Source organism: Phascolarctos cinereus, unplaced genomic scaffold (assembly GCF_003287225.1).
Source record: "Phascolarctos cinereus isolate Bilbo 61053 unplaced genomic scaffold, phaCin_HiC Scaffold_5;HRSCAF=322, whole genome shotgun sequence".
Lineage (NCBI taxonomy): Eukaryota > Metazoa > Chordata > Mammalia > Diprotodontia > Phascolarctidae > Phascolarctos > Phascolarctos cinereus.
The window spans coordinates 380958617-380977252 of NW_027555958.1; the positions used below are offsets into that span (position 1 = coordinate 380958617).

Genomic DNA, 18636 nt, shown 5'->3' on the forward strand with positions numbered 1-18636 from the left:
CTTACCTCTACCAAACCTGGATCCCTACAGCCTGGCCAGGAGAGAATCCAGCATGGAATTTCTCCTGTGAGACCTGGCCCAGCTTTATTGACTAGGGGCTGGGAAACACTGGATAAGGGGAGGGGATAGGGGCTGGAGAGAAGATCTGCATGTGGAGCAGAGGATGGAGAGGCACTGAGAAATGGAAGGAAAGAAACTAAGGGAACTAGTGGACAGAGGCAGGGACTACCCAGGGTGGGAGAAAATGAGCAGAATTAGCATTATGTCACCTGATGCAGATTTATGCACTTAATCATCTTTCCAATGAAGGGTTCTGGAGCCGTCTGCTCAGACATTTTTGGTAATAGGGAACCTAACCAAATGCCCTCAGAGCCAAAACCAGATTCGAGGAGAAAGCAAAACTCCCTTTGGCTTCAGAGCTAGCAGGGCTACACAAGTGTCCCTGGGGTGTCATGGGAGATTTATTTCCCTTGTATAAGTCCAGCTAAGAAGGAAAGTCCCTCTTTAGCAGATCTCAGCAGGGCCTCCATCAGGGGCACCATCTGACCTAGTGCGACAGGAGTAAGATGGGCATTTCTAAGGCCGCAGGGAAAAGAGGACTCTGAGGTCAGGGCTGGGGCAAGCCCAGGAGCTACTCACAGGACTCGGAGTCTGGGGAGCTGTTGGCACATCCCCAAGGGGAGCAGCCGGATGCCTGCCCTTGTCAGGGTCCTGGGGGGAGAAGACAAATGGTGTTGGCACCTACCCAGAGCCCATGACTCCCCATTTCCCTCCAACTTCACCCCACAGCTTCCTCTCTCTGGATTCCTGGGTCTGATGCTGATGTGGGAGGACAGAGCCAACAACAGAACCAGGCAAGAGGCAGCAAGAAAGAGACAAAAGTCTGGGGGTCTGGTTGGGGGGAGGAGAAAGTACAGACATCTTTGTTTGGGTGAGGGGTGGGAATGATCCAAAGTTTAGCTTCCAAGTTCTTTAAGAAAGTCTTCCCACCCATTCCTCAGCTGACAGAATAGTTTTCCCCTGTCTCTCATCTCATTCTCTTTTTCTGCTGATTGCATGTGTATATTTGTCTTGACTCCCCTCCCCCTTCCCCTCACTCCCCCACTGCTACTGAACTATTAGGCCACTTAGGACAGGGACCATGCAGGACTGGAGCAGGCTGGGGTGGGGAGTGGGGGCAGGAAGCCAGGCACCAGAGGACATAGAGGAGGGAGCATGCCATACTTTGGTCATATTGAATGGCCCCTGAATAGCCAGGAACCTCAGAGAACATTTACCCTTAGCCCTACCCTGTCTCAGGGTCTGGTCTTCCCCAAGAACAAAAGACAGATACACATCCTTGGCAGAGCCTTACTTCTCTGGGAGGGCAGTTGAGAGCATTGCTATCGAGCTCCACTGAAGGCCTTCTCATCCTGGAGCACCTCTCCACCCCTGAAACCCCCTCCCTTCATTGATGTATTCCTCCTAGAACCATCATGTGGAGCAAGGGCCCAGGCCCACCATCTTTCATTCCTTTCCTGGCTCTGCTTCTCATTCTCCAGACTTCATCAACATTTCCCCTCTTCCCCTTTGCCAACTCTCTTTTATGTACTGTCTTCTCCCATTAGAAAGCAAGTTCCTTGAGAGAAAGGACTGTTGAGGGGGCAGGGTTTGCTTGTATTTGTGTACCCGGTGCTTAGCACAGTACCTAGCATATAGTAGGCACTTAATAAATGCTCATTGACTTGGTTTGGCAAGGGGTGGGAGTCGATTTGGGAATCAGAACAGGGCTTGTTAAGAGGCAGGAAGAGGAAAAGCTTACATACATAGGAAGAGGAGAAGGTTACATACGTAGGGAGAGGGCAAGGTGGGGTAAAAAGTAGGGTTAGGTTGGAGAATGACTGTTGGCACAAGGGATGTTGTATATTCTAGCAGAGAACCAAGGCCAAGGAAATTGATGTCAGTTTCCCATTTGGGGAGCTTTCAAGTAGAAAACAGAACATAAGAAGCCTTCTCCAACCCTTCTTTCCTCTGTTAATTATTTCCTATTTATGCTATACATAACTTGCTTTGTATATATTTGTTTGTATGTTCTCTCCCCCATTAAGTTGTAAGCTTCTTTTTTTTTTTAAACTTGATTTTATTTTATTTTTTTTAGGCAATTGGGGTTAAGTGACTTGCCCAGGGTCACACAGCTAGTAAGTGTGTCAAGTGTTTGGTCTGAGGTCGGATTTGAACTCAGGTACTCCTGACTTCAGGGCCAGTGCTCTATCCACTGCGCCACCTAGCTGCCCAAAGTTGTAAGCTTCTTGAGGGCAGGGACTGTCTTTTTTCTCTTTCTGTGTCCCCTTAGGGCAGTACCTGGGTATGGTAGGTGCTTAATTAATGTGGATTGGTTTATTGATTAATTGAGAGAAGAGGCAGGACAGTCTTGTAGAAAGAGCTTGGAAATGGCCAGGTTTAGCCTCAACCCTATCATAGACAAGCTGGGTGACTGTGGACAAGTCCTTCCACCTTTCTGGGTCTTACTTTTCCCACCTGTATAACAGGGATCAGGCTTGCCATTCTTAACTTCATAAGGCTGTTGCAAGAAAAATAGAATCAATCATCAATCCATAAACATTTATTAAGTATCTACTATATGCCAGGCACTGTGCTAAGCAGTTGTAGAAGCAAAAGCCCTACAGAAATATGAAGAAGGCAGTCTGGCTAACCATCTGCTGCCTCTGGCACACGAGTTGCCCCATGGCTTTTGAGCAAAGCAAGTTGAAGGATCAGACTAGGAAAATTCATCAGATGTATTAAGTGAGAGAACAGGATGGAAGCCCTAGCCCCACATCCTGCCTTGTGTGGCCAACAGTGGCAAGCATCCAGAGAAGTCCTGAATGGCAAAAGGTGTAAGCGCCAGCCCATGGAGCCAAGCGTCACCAAGAAGGGACCTCTCCTCCAGCTCAGCTGGCTCCAGGCCCACCTGGATGACCAGAGTCAGGGCCAGAAGTCAGGGGCGTGTCAGCCAGGGAGGGACCAGACGAAGGCCAACTAGAAGGGAATGACTTCATCCAAGAATCCTAGATTTAGAGCCAAAGTTGGGAGGGGAGGGAATACAGCTACTCACAGGATCTCCAAGCTGGTGGTGCCTTTCAGATCAGGCAACTCCCTGATATCAGTTGCACCATTCAGTGACCTAGGAATGAAGAGCAGAAACCTCTAAGGAAATGGTTTTGGTGGGCTGGCAGGCAGGGGTCAAAGTGGGTTCTCTGATAAGGAGAGGGTTGAGAATCCTTCTTGTTAATCCCTCAGACCTTAGCCTTCTTCCTCCAGGGACCCACCTTCTAAGGTTCCCAAAGAACCTTCCTTCAATCTGTCCTAAACCAACCATAGCCAGTAGGGTTGGACCCAGAAACTCATCTGCAAGGGAAGCCCCACACAGCTGAACAAAATATATCCAGCTAGGGTCAGCCCACCCCACCCAGGATAGGAAAAAAGGGAACAAATAGGAGAAGAGAAAATGCTGGGGGAATTCCTATGCATTTTGACTAGGAAAAAAAGCTAAACAAAGCAACATGAAAACTGGATTTTTTTTTTAAAGTCAACAGCTCAGGTACTGCTGACCAAAAAGCTAGAATACTGGCACCAACAAAAATGGGCTCATATGGGAGGTCCTCCAGACATCTGGTACAAACAGGGGGTCCTGGGAACCCCGGGTACAAGTATTCATTGAAGCCAAGAAAGAATCAGATTTCCTTAGAACTGCTCTGAACTCTGTACCTCCCTGCCCAAGCTCTATCTACAACATTTAAATGGGAACTATGTATTCATTCATTCATTCATTCATGCAAAGAACACTTATTATAGACCTGGTAAGTATAGGATAACTGTACTAAGTGCTTGGGGGAATGCAAAGAAAAAGAGATATTGTCCAGGCCCTCAGGGAGCTTACAATCTAATATGGGAAGATAAGACATGCCCACAGAGAACTATAATGCAAACTGGAATATGGTAAATCCCTGTAAGAGAAAGATAAAGAGTTACGAGATTGATAATTGGAGAGCAAGTACTGTCTCATTTTTGTATGCCTCCGCATAGTACCTGGCTTATAGCAGACCTTATTAGGTGTCTGTTGATTAATTAAAGTAATTTATAGCAAGTAATTTATAAAAGAAGTCTAGAGTTTCATTTATTTTGTGATTCAAGTATCACCTGGAACCAAGAAGATCCAGTGTAAGATTTCATCAGGCTAATAAGTTTTCTGTAATTACGTGCAAGGTATATCCCCTTTCCTGATATAATAAAAACAACAACAAGAATGAACATCTATGTGTCAATTTGAGATTTGTAAAGCACTTTCTACCTGTTTGATCATCACAACAAGCTTGTGATGTAGCTGCTATCGTCGCCATTTTACTGATAAGGAAACTGAGGCTGGCAGAGATGAAGTGACTTGCCCAAGGTGACAGAGCTGGTAGTATGTCTGAAGAGAGATTTGAACCTAGGTCCTCCTGACTCCAAGTCCCACTCACTTATCTACTAAATTAAGCTGCATCTGCTATAAAATCACACTAAACATCTGCTTTAGGAGTACTGATCTTTTCCTTGAACCTGATATTCCTAGGGAATCATGCTCCTGACATGTAGAACAGATCTCCTGATTCCTGAACCTAGGAAGTCGGAATGATGGCGCACTGCCTGGAATTAATTATAAGTCTCTTTCCATGAGAAGTATGTGCCTCTGTCTCCCAAACCAAACCATAAACTCTTTAAGAGTAGGGGTGAGGTCTTATCCTTTTTTGCATCTCCCTCAGTATCGTCGTATATAGATTAGAAGCTCAATAGATGTTGGTGATGATTCTAATATGATGGACTAGGCCGTGTGGAGCAAAGACTTACAGAAGAAGTGGGAGCTGAGCTGGGTCTTAGGGAAAGGGTGTGGAAAAAGCCACGATGGGCTTTCTCTAGGATGCCTTCCCCTCAAAGGCTACCTAAGTCAGGAGAAGAAGATCAACTTTTTTCCGAGGACTCCAAATGATCATTGACTTTGGCCCCAAAGAAGCTATTTCTTGCCTGATTCCAATTCAACACATGGAACCAAGGAAGGGCTATATCTGTGCATCCTCTGTATAACCAGGAACATGCCAGTAAAGTTTTAACAACTGTGTCTCAGATAAAACCCCACCTATGCACAATACACTTTTAAGTTTAATCGGCATTATTAATATTTTATCTATCTCTTTCTTAAGTCTGGGCAATCAGTAAACCAATAAATCAAGCTCTGATTTGTAGCAGTTACTGATTTCTAAGGTATAAATGCTCATGATGAAAATTTAACAGCATTTCTGGTGACTGGTGAAAAGTAGTCCCAGCACACCCCTGTTACAACCCACCAGGAATAGCAAATCCTGAGCCTGCTCTAAGAACTACTAGGCTCTTGTTAATAATGATAGGAATAGTAACGATGAGGAGGAAGAGGAGGACACTGCTGATAACTAACTTACTAGGTATGGGTACTGTGCTAAGTACTTTAAAATTATTATCGCATTTGTTCCTCACAATGACCTGGGAGGTAAGTGCTACTATTATCCCCATTTTATAGGTAAGGAAACTGAGGCAAACAGACATTGTGACTTGCCTAGGGTTAATATAGTAAGCTATTTAGGCTTGCTGAATCTGGATTTGAACTCAGGTCTTCCTGACGCCAGGTCCAGTGCTCTCTCAACTGTACAACCTAGTGGCTCCACGTTGCCCAGTACCTTTCTTTATATGCTGTCATACAAGGACATACCATACATAACAAGGTTCTGATGACAACTGGTGAAAAATTCACTGAATGGACATATTTCCTGTTCTGGAAGACAGGAGGTCATTTCACCCCTTTTCAGATCTGGAGAAGCTCCAAAAGGTAGAGAGACTCTTGGGAATTCAAGACTTATCTTGGAATGGGATCTTACTAATTCTGCAAGGAAATTCTCCTGTCACCTAATCAACAGGACCTTTGTCAAGAAGAATAACAAAATCTTAGGGAAAGCAAAAGGGGGAGAGTGGAGATATGTCCTAGCTATCCCAGTTCACTTGGACCAACTTACAGCGTATGAAGCTTTGGCAGGTACTGAAAAGCTGACCGTCCCACAAACTGGATTGGGTTGTCATAAAAGTGGCTGGAATGAGAAGATTCAAAATCCCAGTTCAGCTATAGAGCCACACCAACTCCCCCCAAGCCCTTTTACCCAGGACTAACTTGGTTCTCCCAATTTTTTCTCCTACCAATCCAATGGGAAATGAGTTCAGAGAGACTGCGAGGACACAACCTTTCTTGTTGTTTCTTTTTGGGATCTCTGGAAAGGTAGTTCTACCCCGACCCCCACCCCACTTCCACTACCAGGAAAAAAAAAATCCCTGACTGCCCAGAAGAGTGCTGACCCTTACATAGTCTGCAGTAATGGGTTCCCCACAAATGCCTTCTCAGGAATGGCCTTGATGTTATTGTTATGGAAACCCCTAGGAGAGAATAAACCACAGACAGTGAAGAAATGAAAGAGAAAATTAGTACAATGAGAGAAATGGACAGTCCACTTAGCTTTGTGTTCCTGGAGCAGAGCACTACCTTTGGTGACCTTTTAAGGTCTCTTCCAGACTAAACTTATGAGTCTAAGATCCTATGACCTGTTTCTGAGCCTAAAGACCTGAAGTTCGAATCTTGCCAAAAGCTCTTCTTTGTGATAAACTAAGTACCTCTCCTTTTCCCTGAGGGGTATGTGAAGAGAAGGGTTCAAGTGCCTCAAAACTTAGGCTGTCTTTGAAGAACTTATAGGCAATGAGGACTTATCCAGAACTGGAGGCAAATGCTGAGTTCAGATTCCATATGTGGGGTTCTCTCTCCATCAGAGATCTGGGTATTTTTCAGGAAGCATGCATGAGTAAAAAAGAGTGCAAACATGGCATCAGGGCCACTATGGTTTAGGGGAACTGGGGAGGGATATTTTCTAATGATGATTAAAAAGACTGTCTGAGGACCCTTAAGTACATGCAACTTCATGAAGAAGAGTAAACCAGGTTAGGTTATCATTTGCATGTGTGATTATGGATAGATCTGTGGAAGAAATGAGGCCAGTGGTACCAAGGTAGCTCATTGCCTGAGCTTGGAGCCATCCAAAATGAGCTCCCCCAGCTTTCTTCTCTGACAACTGAAAATCTTTCTGTCCCTTCACCTTCCTTCTCTTCTGCTCATGTATCAATGGAAGAAATGTCCCTTTGGTTTTCTAAAACTAATCTCTTCACCAATACCTTTGATCTCTTCCCCCCACTTCATTCCTAGAGGGCCTTGCTCTATCACTCATGCCCTCTTTCTTCCCTCTTCAACTTCTCCCTCTTAATAGCTCCTTCCTCTCTGCCTGCAAATATGCTTGGTTATTTGCTCTCCTTAAAAACAAAACAAATTCTCTTCTCCATTGGCTTTGGTGATGTGACTCTCTCCAATTTTCCTTGTATGTCCATAACCAATTCTTTTCCATCTCCTTCAGAGACTTCTCTTCCCTTTTCTGCCCTCTAAATGCGTGTTCCCCCAGATACTATCCTGAGTTTACTCTGTCTACATGCATTCCTGGAGAGAGTTCATCAACTCCTATGGCTTACACTCTCATTTTAAGGCAACGACCTCAAAATCTTCATCTCCATCTTGTGTTACTCCCTTACCTTCTGTGGTACATTGCTACCTGGATGCCCTGACATTAGCTCAAATTCAAAATGTCTCTAAATGAAATAAAAGCTTATGGATTGGTTGGTTGTCTTATTTCCTGCCTCTCCTAAACCAGTTCTTCCTCTTGATTTCCCTATTTCTGCTAATAGAACCTTCTCGTCGTCATCCAGATTCATTTTTGACTCTTTCCTCTCCCTGGCAGCATGAAGCCCAGCTGTGGTGAGGGCCCTGAGGCAAAGACCACGCCATGTATCTGGGGGAAGAGGCAATCCAGGGCCAGGGAAGGCCAAGAATCATTTCTTTTGATGACAAACACAGTAGAAATGCTTCAAGCCAGGCTAATGAGGTCTGTGAGTACTTATTCTTAAGCTTCAAGGGAAGAGAGGCAACTTTAAAGGAATGTATATGGGGAGGGGATGAAGAAGACTCCTAAACAGGAGCTCCCTCTGCCTATGTCCCAAACCCTCTGAGACAGCTGACCTCTCTCCTAAGAACAGAAGACCCATGGAAACCTACAGAGGCTCTTACAATTCCTGGAGTCTGCCAAGGGTCCGGATGGCCACAGGGAACTCCAGCAACTCATTATAATTCAGGTCTCTGGAAGGCAAAAGCAGAGCAGTTATTAGAGGGCAGGCTTAGCAGGGCATGTTAGGGTTCTGGAGAAATGGAAACTTGGCTCCGGGTTCAACCAGAGAGATGGGTTTTTCAACCTTGAGGATCCAGCTGCCAACGTCTGGAAACAAATTTTAAAATATTCACACTCCATCCTGCTCCCCAAATCACCAGGCGTGCATTTTTTTTCCCTGTAAAGAGAGACCATCTGGGGGGAGAGGGAATTCACTGAGAGAAGCTAACTTCACCCCAAACGGCCCTGAAATCAGAGGCTAGACTCCAGCAGACATTGTCCTATTCCTGGAGATGGAAAAATGGGGAAGGGGTTGGCGGCAGTCTTTCATTTCAATGCCCTGTCTCCAGGTCGACCATGTCAGGAAGAACCATTGCTCCTGCTAGAAGTTTCTCTTGGCATTCTCAGCCTGTGCTGTGGTCCTATTATAGAAAGTGACCATGTTGCAGGTAAGATTTACATTTGCCTTTATCTGTGTGAAATTCCTGTCGTTTCTCAGTGTCCTTAATCTATGACCCTTTTTGCTCAGGTCCCTACCCTGATGTCTTCTCAGTAGTTAGAATGCTCAACCTCTTGTCCTTCTTTCCCTTTTCCTACCCAGAATCCAGCCCCAAAGCTCCCGCCCCTCACCCAGTTCTTCCGGCAGAAGACAATGAGTCAGAGGTCCCCAGTGAAGTCCAGGCGCTCGGAGGGGGCTCTCAGGAGTGAGTAATGAATGGCGAGAGGAGGAGGAGGGTCAGCGCCAGTGGCTGTCTAGAGCCCCTCAGGATGACACCATTCTTCACCTTCTCAGGTCGACCTCCTAAAGCCACACCCACCCTGATGACTCAAAAAAGGCTAGAGCATTGGGACCACGTGGAGGCCCTTTAATTACAGGGCACCTTAGCAGGTTCTGTGGGTATAAATACCATGTTAACACAGCGATAATGACAGACTCCTCCAGATTGCTGGGTCATTACATTTAATAGTCCTGCAGGTAATTCGTGGCAACCCTGCACCAGGGCTGAGAGATTCCAGACAAGAATTTGACAGCCAGCCAAGGCTGTATCATTGTCCCCTAACTCCCTCCTCACTAATTAACTTATTACCCATAAGAGTCCCTCCCATTCATGGATACCCATTGCATAACCCCTTCTACTCCCTTGTTCTTTACTGAGACCAGCTCCTTGCTTCGTTATATTTCTGAACTTAATTTCCAAGCTGAATATTTCATGGTCTGAGAAGGGGAAGGGACATCATACAGCAGACGATGGTGGGTTCGTAGAATGTCAGAGCTAGAAGGGACTTTTGAGGTCATCCTATTCAACTTACTCATTTCACCTATGTAGAAATTAAGACCTAGAAAAGCCAAACGACTGCCCCAAAGTCACACCAGCTATAAGAACAGATTCTCTAACTGGGAAATAAATTCACTGTCTTTTCTATTACCTCATGCTGACCCTGAGCCTCAGGAAAGGAGCTCTTATTGCAGCAGGGTGATTAATATTAGACAACAGAAAAGGACTTTTCACACTACCACAGGTGGCTGGAGACTAGACTGGGTTATTGGGTTACAGGGTGGGGAAGATGAGGAGGAACAGGAAATCCCTTTTCTTAGACATCGGTATGCTTTGAGTTGAGAGCAGTTGAACCTGGAGACAGAGGCATGGGGAAGGAGAGCATTACTGGTGGTCAGGGACCTGGAATGAAGATCTGCTTTGCTCATTGTGTGGTAAGAGCAAGTTAATTCAGTTCTCTGAGCCTCAAGTGTCTGGCCCCCTTCAGAATGGGTATAACAACTCTTGTTCTCTGCAATAAGTTCATGGATTTGTTGTAAGGAAAGTGCTTTATAAAGAATTGTGTAAATGTCAATGATTATTATGGTCCTTTCTCTGAAATTCTGTGATTCGTTGATTCCTAAGTCTTCAGGTAAATCCCACCTAATAGCAACTTCCGGAGAGACTTTGGCAAAGATGGCTGTTCATGATTTTCCCCTAAGAATGATGATAGACAGGACAAAAAGGACCAAAATTGCTAGAGATTCTCCCAAGAAAATTAAAGCTCACTCCAAAAGACAATGAATGAATGGAAGAAGAGCTGGTACAAGGGGAAAAATATGAAGAAAAGTGATTGCCCCCAAATAGCCTGGCAATCTAAATAAATTCAAAAAATGCTTAGTTAAATTCACAGACGACAGATTCATAATTTATAATGGGAATGTAAGATATTTTGGAAGAGTTGTCTCTAAATTGTTGAAACTGACCTCAAAGAGACAACCATGTCCTCTGGCAACCTGTGCTCTGGCACCTCTATGGTGATAGAACCCAGTATGGAGGGGCCATAGGACTGACTCTCTGGGGCAAGGCTGATGTTCCTTTTTCTTAATCATTTCATTTGATCCTTGCTGCAATAACCAAACTAGATAATTCCCTCACTTTCCTTTGTTGTTATTGTTCAGTTATTTTCGGTCATGTCCAACTCTTGGGGTTTTCTTGGCAAAGATACTGCAGTGGTTTGCTGTTTCCTTCTCCAGTCCATTTTACAGATGAGAAAACTGAGACAAACAAAGCTAAGTGACTTGCCCAGGGTCACACAGTTAGTAAGTGTCTGAGGACAGATTTGAATTCAGGAAGATGAATCTTCTTGACTCCAGGGCTGGCACTCTATCCACTGCGCCACCCAGCTGTCCTTCCTAAGCAGGCGCTTTTCCAGTAGTAACCTTATAGATTAGCGGGGAGGGAAAAGATTGAAAAAACAACTTAGCAGAAAGTTGGGATGGACAAAGAGCACATAGTGGAAGGATGTTTGTACATATAGTTAAGAAACTTAGAGAATGGAAATTATCTGCAAAGAATTACACTGGCTGTCCCTCATTCCTAGAATACACTCCCTCCTTACCTAGGCCTCATAATACCCTTCCTTTCCTTTATGAAGCATCTCAGCACCACCAACTACCTGCAGCAGCTGATCCCCACACCTGTCAGTGCCTTCCCTCCTAGGCTACCTTCTATTTTATTCTCTTTGTTTATTCTCTTTGTATTTATTCTGTATACACTTTTATAGGTATTTGTTGTCTCCTCCTTTAGACTCGAGAATAGGGACTATTTTATGTTTTGTATTTGTACCTCTTGCATCCTGTTTGGCACATAGTAGGTGCTTAATAAATGTCTGTTGATTGATTGATTGAATTGCAGACTGCAAACAAATGAGATAGCCTGAATTAGCCCATCCAAATATCTACACTGGTTCAATGCCCTGGGTAATCTTGAAAACTCTCCTTACCTTGATGTTGTATAGGCATAGCTTCAGATTAAGCTGGTTTCTCCAGGCAGCATTTCCTAAGACAGATCCCTATCTTTGCTTAACGGTTCTCCCCTATCTCTCTACCCAGCCAGAGTAGACCCTCCCAAGCACAGAGTCATAGGTAAGAGCAAACAGTTCCTTTCCAGGGAGAACACTCAGTGGAAGCTGCTTGGAATACCACCAGAGACACCTGGACTCCTCTGGTTGATAGCGTTGGCTTAATAGAGCTGCTCCTCTTGGGAAAAAACTGAAACACAGTACGGGAAGCTGCTGGGGGAATGTCCCCTCCTGGCAGATGGTGCGGCTGCTTGCCTCCCTTCCAGAATGTTTTACAATGTCCTGAACGCCAACTGGAAAACTGATTCACCATTTTATAGTCTATTATCTTTAATAGCCCAGAATCAACCCAAAGATGTCGAAGTTAATTGTTCTGCTCAGTTCCCAAGAGTTCAGTGAAAACAGGAAAAGGTCCAAGCAAGGAGAATCTGGCCATAGAGAGAAACCAACCTTCTGACTCCCTGCACAAAACACAGCCTGCATCTTATGTCCACGTGCTGCTAGCCCTTTACACTGTGTTTGGGGCCATTTAGCCTCATATACAATCAAAATGATTCTTAAGCCTATGTGTTACAAAGACAATCAGAGGATGTGTTCAAAGTACATTCTGAGACTCACTTAAAGCAAAGAAACTCACACCCCCTATGCAGAAACTGGTTGTGTATGTGGGGCAGCTAGGGTGGTACAATGGATAGAGCACTGTCCCCATAGTCAAGAGGACTTGAGTTCAAATCTGGCCTCAGATACATATACTAGCTGTATGACCCCGGGCAAATCCTGATTGGAGAGAGAGAGAGAGAGAGAGAGAGAGAGAGAGAGAGAGAGAGAGAGAGAGAGAGAGAGAGAGAGAGAGAGAGAGATTGTTGTGGTCCAGACGTGTGATTCCATTGGAATTAAGGAATTAACCCTTGGTGAGGAAACTCCTACTTGTAATGAAGATTGCCAACTATTCTTTACCTAACAGCCTTAGAAAGTTGCCTGATACACTGAGAAGTTAATTGACTTGCAGAAGGTCACACAACCAAAGGGTGATAAAAAATGGGGCTGGAATGCAGGGCTTCCTGAGTCCAAGACCAGCTCTCTATTCCTGGCCACTCTCTGCAGAACCTAATTATCTTGAAGTCCCGTGGAGTATGTGTAGATATTCAGAGAGTCACAGAATGTCAGAGTTGGAAAGGGCTTCTGTCCAACTCCCTCAGCATATACAGCAAGTTGATGGGAGAAGCATGATTAGAATCCAGGTCCTCTGAATTATTTCATTGCATCATGTAGAATTTCCTTTCTTCACTTCTTAATTGGAGACTTGGCTGGCTATGAATTGAGAGGAATTCATGGTAGAATATGAAGGGGGATGAACGTTTAAATAAGTTCATAAGCAAGGGAGCTGTGAAGGGAAGATGGTGGAATAATGGGAATTAAGATGTAGCTCATTCTGTTTGTATTTCAGAATCAAGTACATAATTAAGGTTTGAGGTTGTTAGTCTTATTTATGGGCATGTAGGTGGCACCGTTGCACCTGGAGTCAAGAAGACTTATCTCTGTAAGTTCAAATCTGGCCTCAGACAATTACTAGGTGTGTGACTGTCGGCACGTCACCCTGTTTACCTCAGTTTCCTCATCTGTAAAATGAGCTGGAGAAGGAAATGGCAAACCACTCCAGTATTTCTGCCAAGAAAACCTCAAATGGAGTTGTGAAGAGTCGGACACGACTGAAATGTCCGAACAAGAAGAAGTCTTATTTTGGTGTTATTCATAGCTCTTCTCCCCACTTATGTAAAAAAGCAGAAATTCATGCATATATTGGGTTTTCAGATGCAGCAAGGAACAACAGTTATGAAATTCATTACCTAGCCATCTGTTTGCGCTATTATTCTCATGGCTGATTACTTGTTTTGTGCCTTGGTTAGTGGTATCAGTACTAGAATATATAGGGCAAGTTGAGTTTCCTAGTGTGACTTACAAAACTTGCTGTTGAGTCATTTCAGTTGTGTCTGACTCTTCATGGCCCCGTTTAGGGTTTTCTTGTCAAAGATACTAGAGTGGTTTGCCACTCCCTTCTCCAGCTCATTTTACAGGTAAGGAAATTGAGGCAAATAGGGTTAAGTGACTTGCCCAGGGTCACACAGCTAGTAAGTATCTGAGGCCAGATTTGAACTCATAAAGATAACTTTTTCTGACTCTGGCTTGGTGCTTTATCCACTGTATCACCTAATTGCCCTCTTGCAAAACTTAAGATACTCCCATAGACTTGTGAATAGATTAGAATATTAATATTTGTTTGAAAATAAGTAATTAAGAAACAATTAGCTTTAAGAATGAAAATGTAAGCAAAACAATTTATTAATTTACTAATAGAGCTTCTCTGTTGTAGACAGATAGGAATATGTCTTGCACCTGGGGTTTCCTCATTCAGACCATATGCTCTTGCCAAACCTAGAACAAAAACTATGACAGGCAGCTTTAAACAAACTCCAAAATGGTCTACGCAGGGATGATTCATTGATAAGGATAGTAATTAATAATATTTTTACTAGTTTAAAATTGAGACCCAAAGTTCCACTTTCCTTTTATTCTCCTGTGTGCTGCTTTGCTAACATCTGTCAGATAACAAGGCCGTTAACTGCTACTCTACCTCAAACATGGATTTAGAAACATAGATTCTTAGAATGGAAGATGGTGTTGTTCATTATTTTTGAAGAGGATCAGTGACATCACAGGGCGATGTCTTGACTTGTGCATGAATTGGATTTAAGTGAGGCAGAGTTGCACAAAGTCATCAGCCTCACTATCTCTTCCAGAGTCATCAAAAGTCAAGATAACTCAGATTGCAGTGGATGACCTTGGCATCTTTGACATCTGACCAAGTTGTAAGTGCTCCACAGCAACTTCTTCAGCTGCCTTCGTGGCCGTTGGAACAAATTGTTCTCATCCACCCATTCTGCCAGGGGAAGTCTTCACATGCTTGTGGTAGACATCCCCCTAAGAAGGAAATGGCAAACCACTCCAGTATCTTTGCCAAGAAAACCCCCAATGGGGTCATGAAGAGTCGGACACGACTGAAATGACTGCACAACAACAACAATAAACTCATTGACAGGTTTGGGACCGGTTGGTTACCCCCTGGTTTAGCTCATCTGCCGAGATGATTTATCGGGATTACAGGCTCATAGATCAACAGCTGGCAAAGACCTCAGAGGCCAAACAGTTCAGTGCCCTCATTTTATAGATGAGGAAACCCGAGGTTCATGGAAGTTAAGTGATTTGCCCAGGGCTATACAGGGAGTAAGTATCTGAGGCAGGATTTGAACCCAGGTCTTCTCACCCCAGCGCTATTGCTCTTTCCTTAGAGGTCATTTTGTCCACTTACTTTCCCAGGACAGAAAAAAACTTTCTCTACAACAACACCCCTAACAGGCAACCACTCAGGCTCCGTCTCAACATTCCATCTGCAATATTTGCTCCCTTTACAAGGTTGTCATTCAACTGCTGGACAGTTCTAGCTATTACAAATACTCTTGATGTGGAGCTAAACGGAGGAAGCCTAGTCCAGAGTATAGGGAGCTGGCCTCAGAGTCAGTTAGATCTGGGTTCAAATTCCGTGTGCGCCTAGGAAGGTCACTTAGTCCCTCAATGCACCTGGTCACCTCTCTCAAACTTCACACTGCAGAGCCGATGCCTATGTGCATTGGAATTCCTTAATGGGTTCACTCGAGTTCATTCTCTAGGAAATCACAGGTCTGATGAAAAACCCAAAACTGGAAATCTGCCTTCCCTTAAATTCCAATATTGATCTTAATTCTCTTTTCAGCGGGAAACACAGAATGAATTTATTTCTTCTTCTACATGACAACCAGTCAAAGGATCCAGCTTTGAGCCTTAGAAAACCCACTCAGCTTTCTAGGCGTCAGCGTCTTTTCAGAATTGTTTCAGGGGACCTTTGTCTTCATTCCTAGAGATTTCACCTTGTGCTAGATTCTAATTTTTCCTGTGCTCTACTTCACAAGGCTGTTGTGAAGAAAGAGCTTTGTAAACCTCAAAGCACTTGTAAATGTGAGTTATTGTAATAATGGCAGACATTTATGTGTTGCCTCCAGGGCTGCAGCGGGCTTCAGATACACTATCTCATTTAATCTTTACTTTGGTGAGGTAGCTATTTATTAGCCCCATTTCATAGATAAGGTAAATAAATCTAAGAAGTGAAGTGACCTGATTAGAGTCACACAGCTAATCGTTGTCTAAGGCAGAATGTAAACCCAGGTCTTCCTTACTCCAAATTCAACATTCTATCCATTACTGTTGTCATTTAGTCGTTTTTTGTTTTTTTCAGTTATGTTCAACTCTTTGTAACCTGCCTGGAGCGTAGTAAGCACTATATAAATGTTTTTGTTTAGTCATTTCAGTTGTGTCCAACTCTTCTCATTTATTTATTTATTGATTGATTGATTCATTCATTTATTTATTTATTTATTTATTTATTTATATTTTTGGCGTTGGGCAATGGGGTTAAGTGACTTGCCCAGGGTCACACAACTAGTAAGTGTTATAGGGCTGAGGCCAGATTTGAACTCAGGTCCTCCTGAATCCAGGGCTGGTGCTCTATCCTCTGCGCTACCTAGCTGCCCCTGTGTCCAACTCTTCTTGACCCCATTTGGGGTTTTCTTGGCAGAGATACTGGAGTGGTTTGCCATTTCCTTCTCCAGCTCATTTTACAGATGAGGGTCACACAGCTAATAAGTATCTGAGGCTAGATTTGAAGTCAGGAAGATGAATCTTCCTGACTCCAGGCCTGGCACTCTATCCACTGCACCACTTAGCCCCCTTACTATCTATTACTAGTGGTTCTCAAGGTTTTGGGACCGCTTTATAGAGGATTCTCCAAAAAAATTTTTGTTTCTGTCAGTTATCTCTATCAGTGCTTACCACATTAGAAATGAAGACATCTTACTATTATTACAAAAATGTTTTTTAAATCACAGATCTTCTCAAATGGTATTGGAAACCCTGGACCACACTTTGAGAATTACTGCATTACACCATGTCTGACTCCCACCCTCAGCCTCAAAGCCCTTTGATCTTCTAGTTCCTCACCCTTTGGATTTCATGATCTATTGTACCTGTCCCCTTTCTTCTGTTGCTAGCAGTGTTTCTAGGGGCCTGGTTCCAGCACCCATCCCCTTTCCCTTCTACTCCCTGACTCCCTGCACTCCAGACCACAAGAATGTATTTGCTAGCATTTACTTAAAAGGAGAAAAGGGAAAATACAAATTTTCAAATATGGCCACCATAATTGGACATTAGATGAGGTCTGATCAGTGCAGAATACAATGGGACTATTACCTTCCTTGAGTTGAACATTGCTTTGCTACAAATGTAGCATAGGTTTGCTTTGTTTTATTTGTTAGTAATCTTGACACAGGGGCAGCTAGGTAGAGCAGTGGATGGGAGTCTTGCCCTGGATCTGGAAGACCTGAGTTCAAATCTAGCCTCAGATACTTACTAGCTGTGTGATCCTGGACAAGTCACTTAACCTCTATTTGCCTCAGTTCCTCATCTGTAAAATGGGGACACAATGGAGAAGGAAATGGCAAACAAATTCACTATCTTTGCCAAGAAAACCCCATTGACTTGTAGGGTGTCACATAGAGTTGGATGCAAATGCACAACAATTGCCTCATTATGTTGCTAGTTCATATTGAGTTTGCAATCAACTAAAACCTTCATACTTCTAAAATATGACCTGCTGTTATATGTTCGTGGTAGCATTCAATTTGAACAAAATCGGAGTAAGCAATGTCTTCTCTGTCTTATAGTTGTGCAATTGATTGTTTCATCCCAAGTGCAGAATTTTATATTTTCCTGTCTCTGCTAACCTGAATGACCTTCAGTCTAGCAAGGGTAGAACAAACATGAGTAAGTGAATAGAAACCCAAGAGAAAGACAATCACTAAGAGAAAAGAGAAAGATGCTTATTAAATTCCATCTTATTTATTTTGGTCCATAGTTCCTACCTGTGGAAATCCCTTTGGGTCTTTATTCTGACATCTAATGTACCACCTATTCCTCCTAGCTTCATGTCCTCTGAAAATCTCACAAGCTTGCCAGTAGTATTTCTATTTGAGACAGTAATAAAAATGTTGAGCAGGTAAGGACAGGGCCCTGTAGCATACTAGGAACTTCTTCCCTACCCCCCAGGTTAGCATCAATCTTTTATTAATCAACACTTATTCTCAGTCAGCTTTGAGTCACCCAGCTTAGGCTTCTTCATCTTTTTTACAAGTTTATCATTAGAAACTTTCGTGAAATTCCTTGATGAAATCAAGTTACATCATGTTTACAGCATTCCCCACTTTATTTCTTTTCATTGCCCCATCTAAAAAGGAAATGAGATTAATTTGGCATGTTTTTTTTTTCTTAGTGCATTTATGCTTGTTCATAATGGTTACCATGATTAAGCCATCTTGGGGTTCAATATAGAATTTATTGGTCTGTAGTTTCCAGGACCCACCTTTGTTCTACTTTTGAAAATCATTACAATCTTTGCTTTCCTTCAGTCTAACAGGCAACTCTAGCATTCTGCATGATTTCTCCCAGGTCACCAAGAGTGGCTCCACGAACTTCTCTTAACACTGGGATCAGGGCCTGAAGACTCAGTGCAATCAGATGTTTTCTTATTATTTCTTCATCTTTCTCATAGGTTCCTATTCTCTCTTACTCATATTTGTTCCGGCCTTTCTAGACTAAAGATCATTCAAGTTGATAGAGGAGAAAGAAGGAAAGTATGAGTTGAGTAGTTGTGTTTTCTCTGTCATCTGTTCCTTGTTGTGATGATCAAATAAGATAATAATTGGAAAGTGCTTAGCACAGTGCCTGGCACACAATAGGTGCTATATAATAATGTTATTTTTTAACAGCATTTGGAAGTGCTCAAAAATGTTGACTATAGCAACCCATCCTTACTCATTCTGTGTTATTATTGTCCCTATCTTCCCATAAAATAACCATA

The 18636-nt window shown here is 43.3% G+C and overlaps 1 protein-coding gene across 1 annotated transcript in view; it reads right to left on the reverse strand.

Annotated features, from left to right (window-relative positions):
• Positions 1-18636, reverse strand: part of LGR6 (leucine rich repeat containing G protein-coupled receptor 6) — a 162260-nt gene that overhangs the window by 16987 nt on the left and 126637 nt on the right. Inside the window, exons 7-11 of the mRNA XM_021003225.2 lie at positions 8198-8266; positions 6400-6471; positions 6060-6131; positions 3095-3163; positions 640-711 (exon numbers count right to left, since the gene is read on the reverse strand). Of these exons, the coding sequence (XP_020858884.1) occupies positions 640-711; positions 3095-3163; positions 6060-6131; positions 6400-6471; positions 8198-8266 (354 nt within the window). The remainder of the gene's footprint in view (positions 1-639; positions 712-3094; positions 3164-6059; positions 6132-6399; positions 6472-8197; positions 8267-18636) is intronic.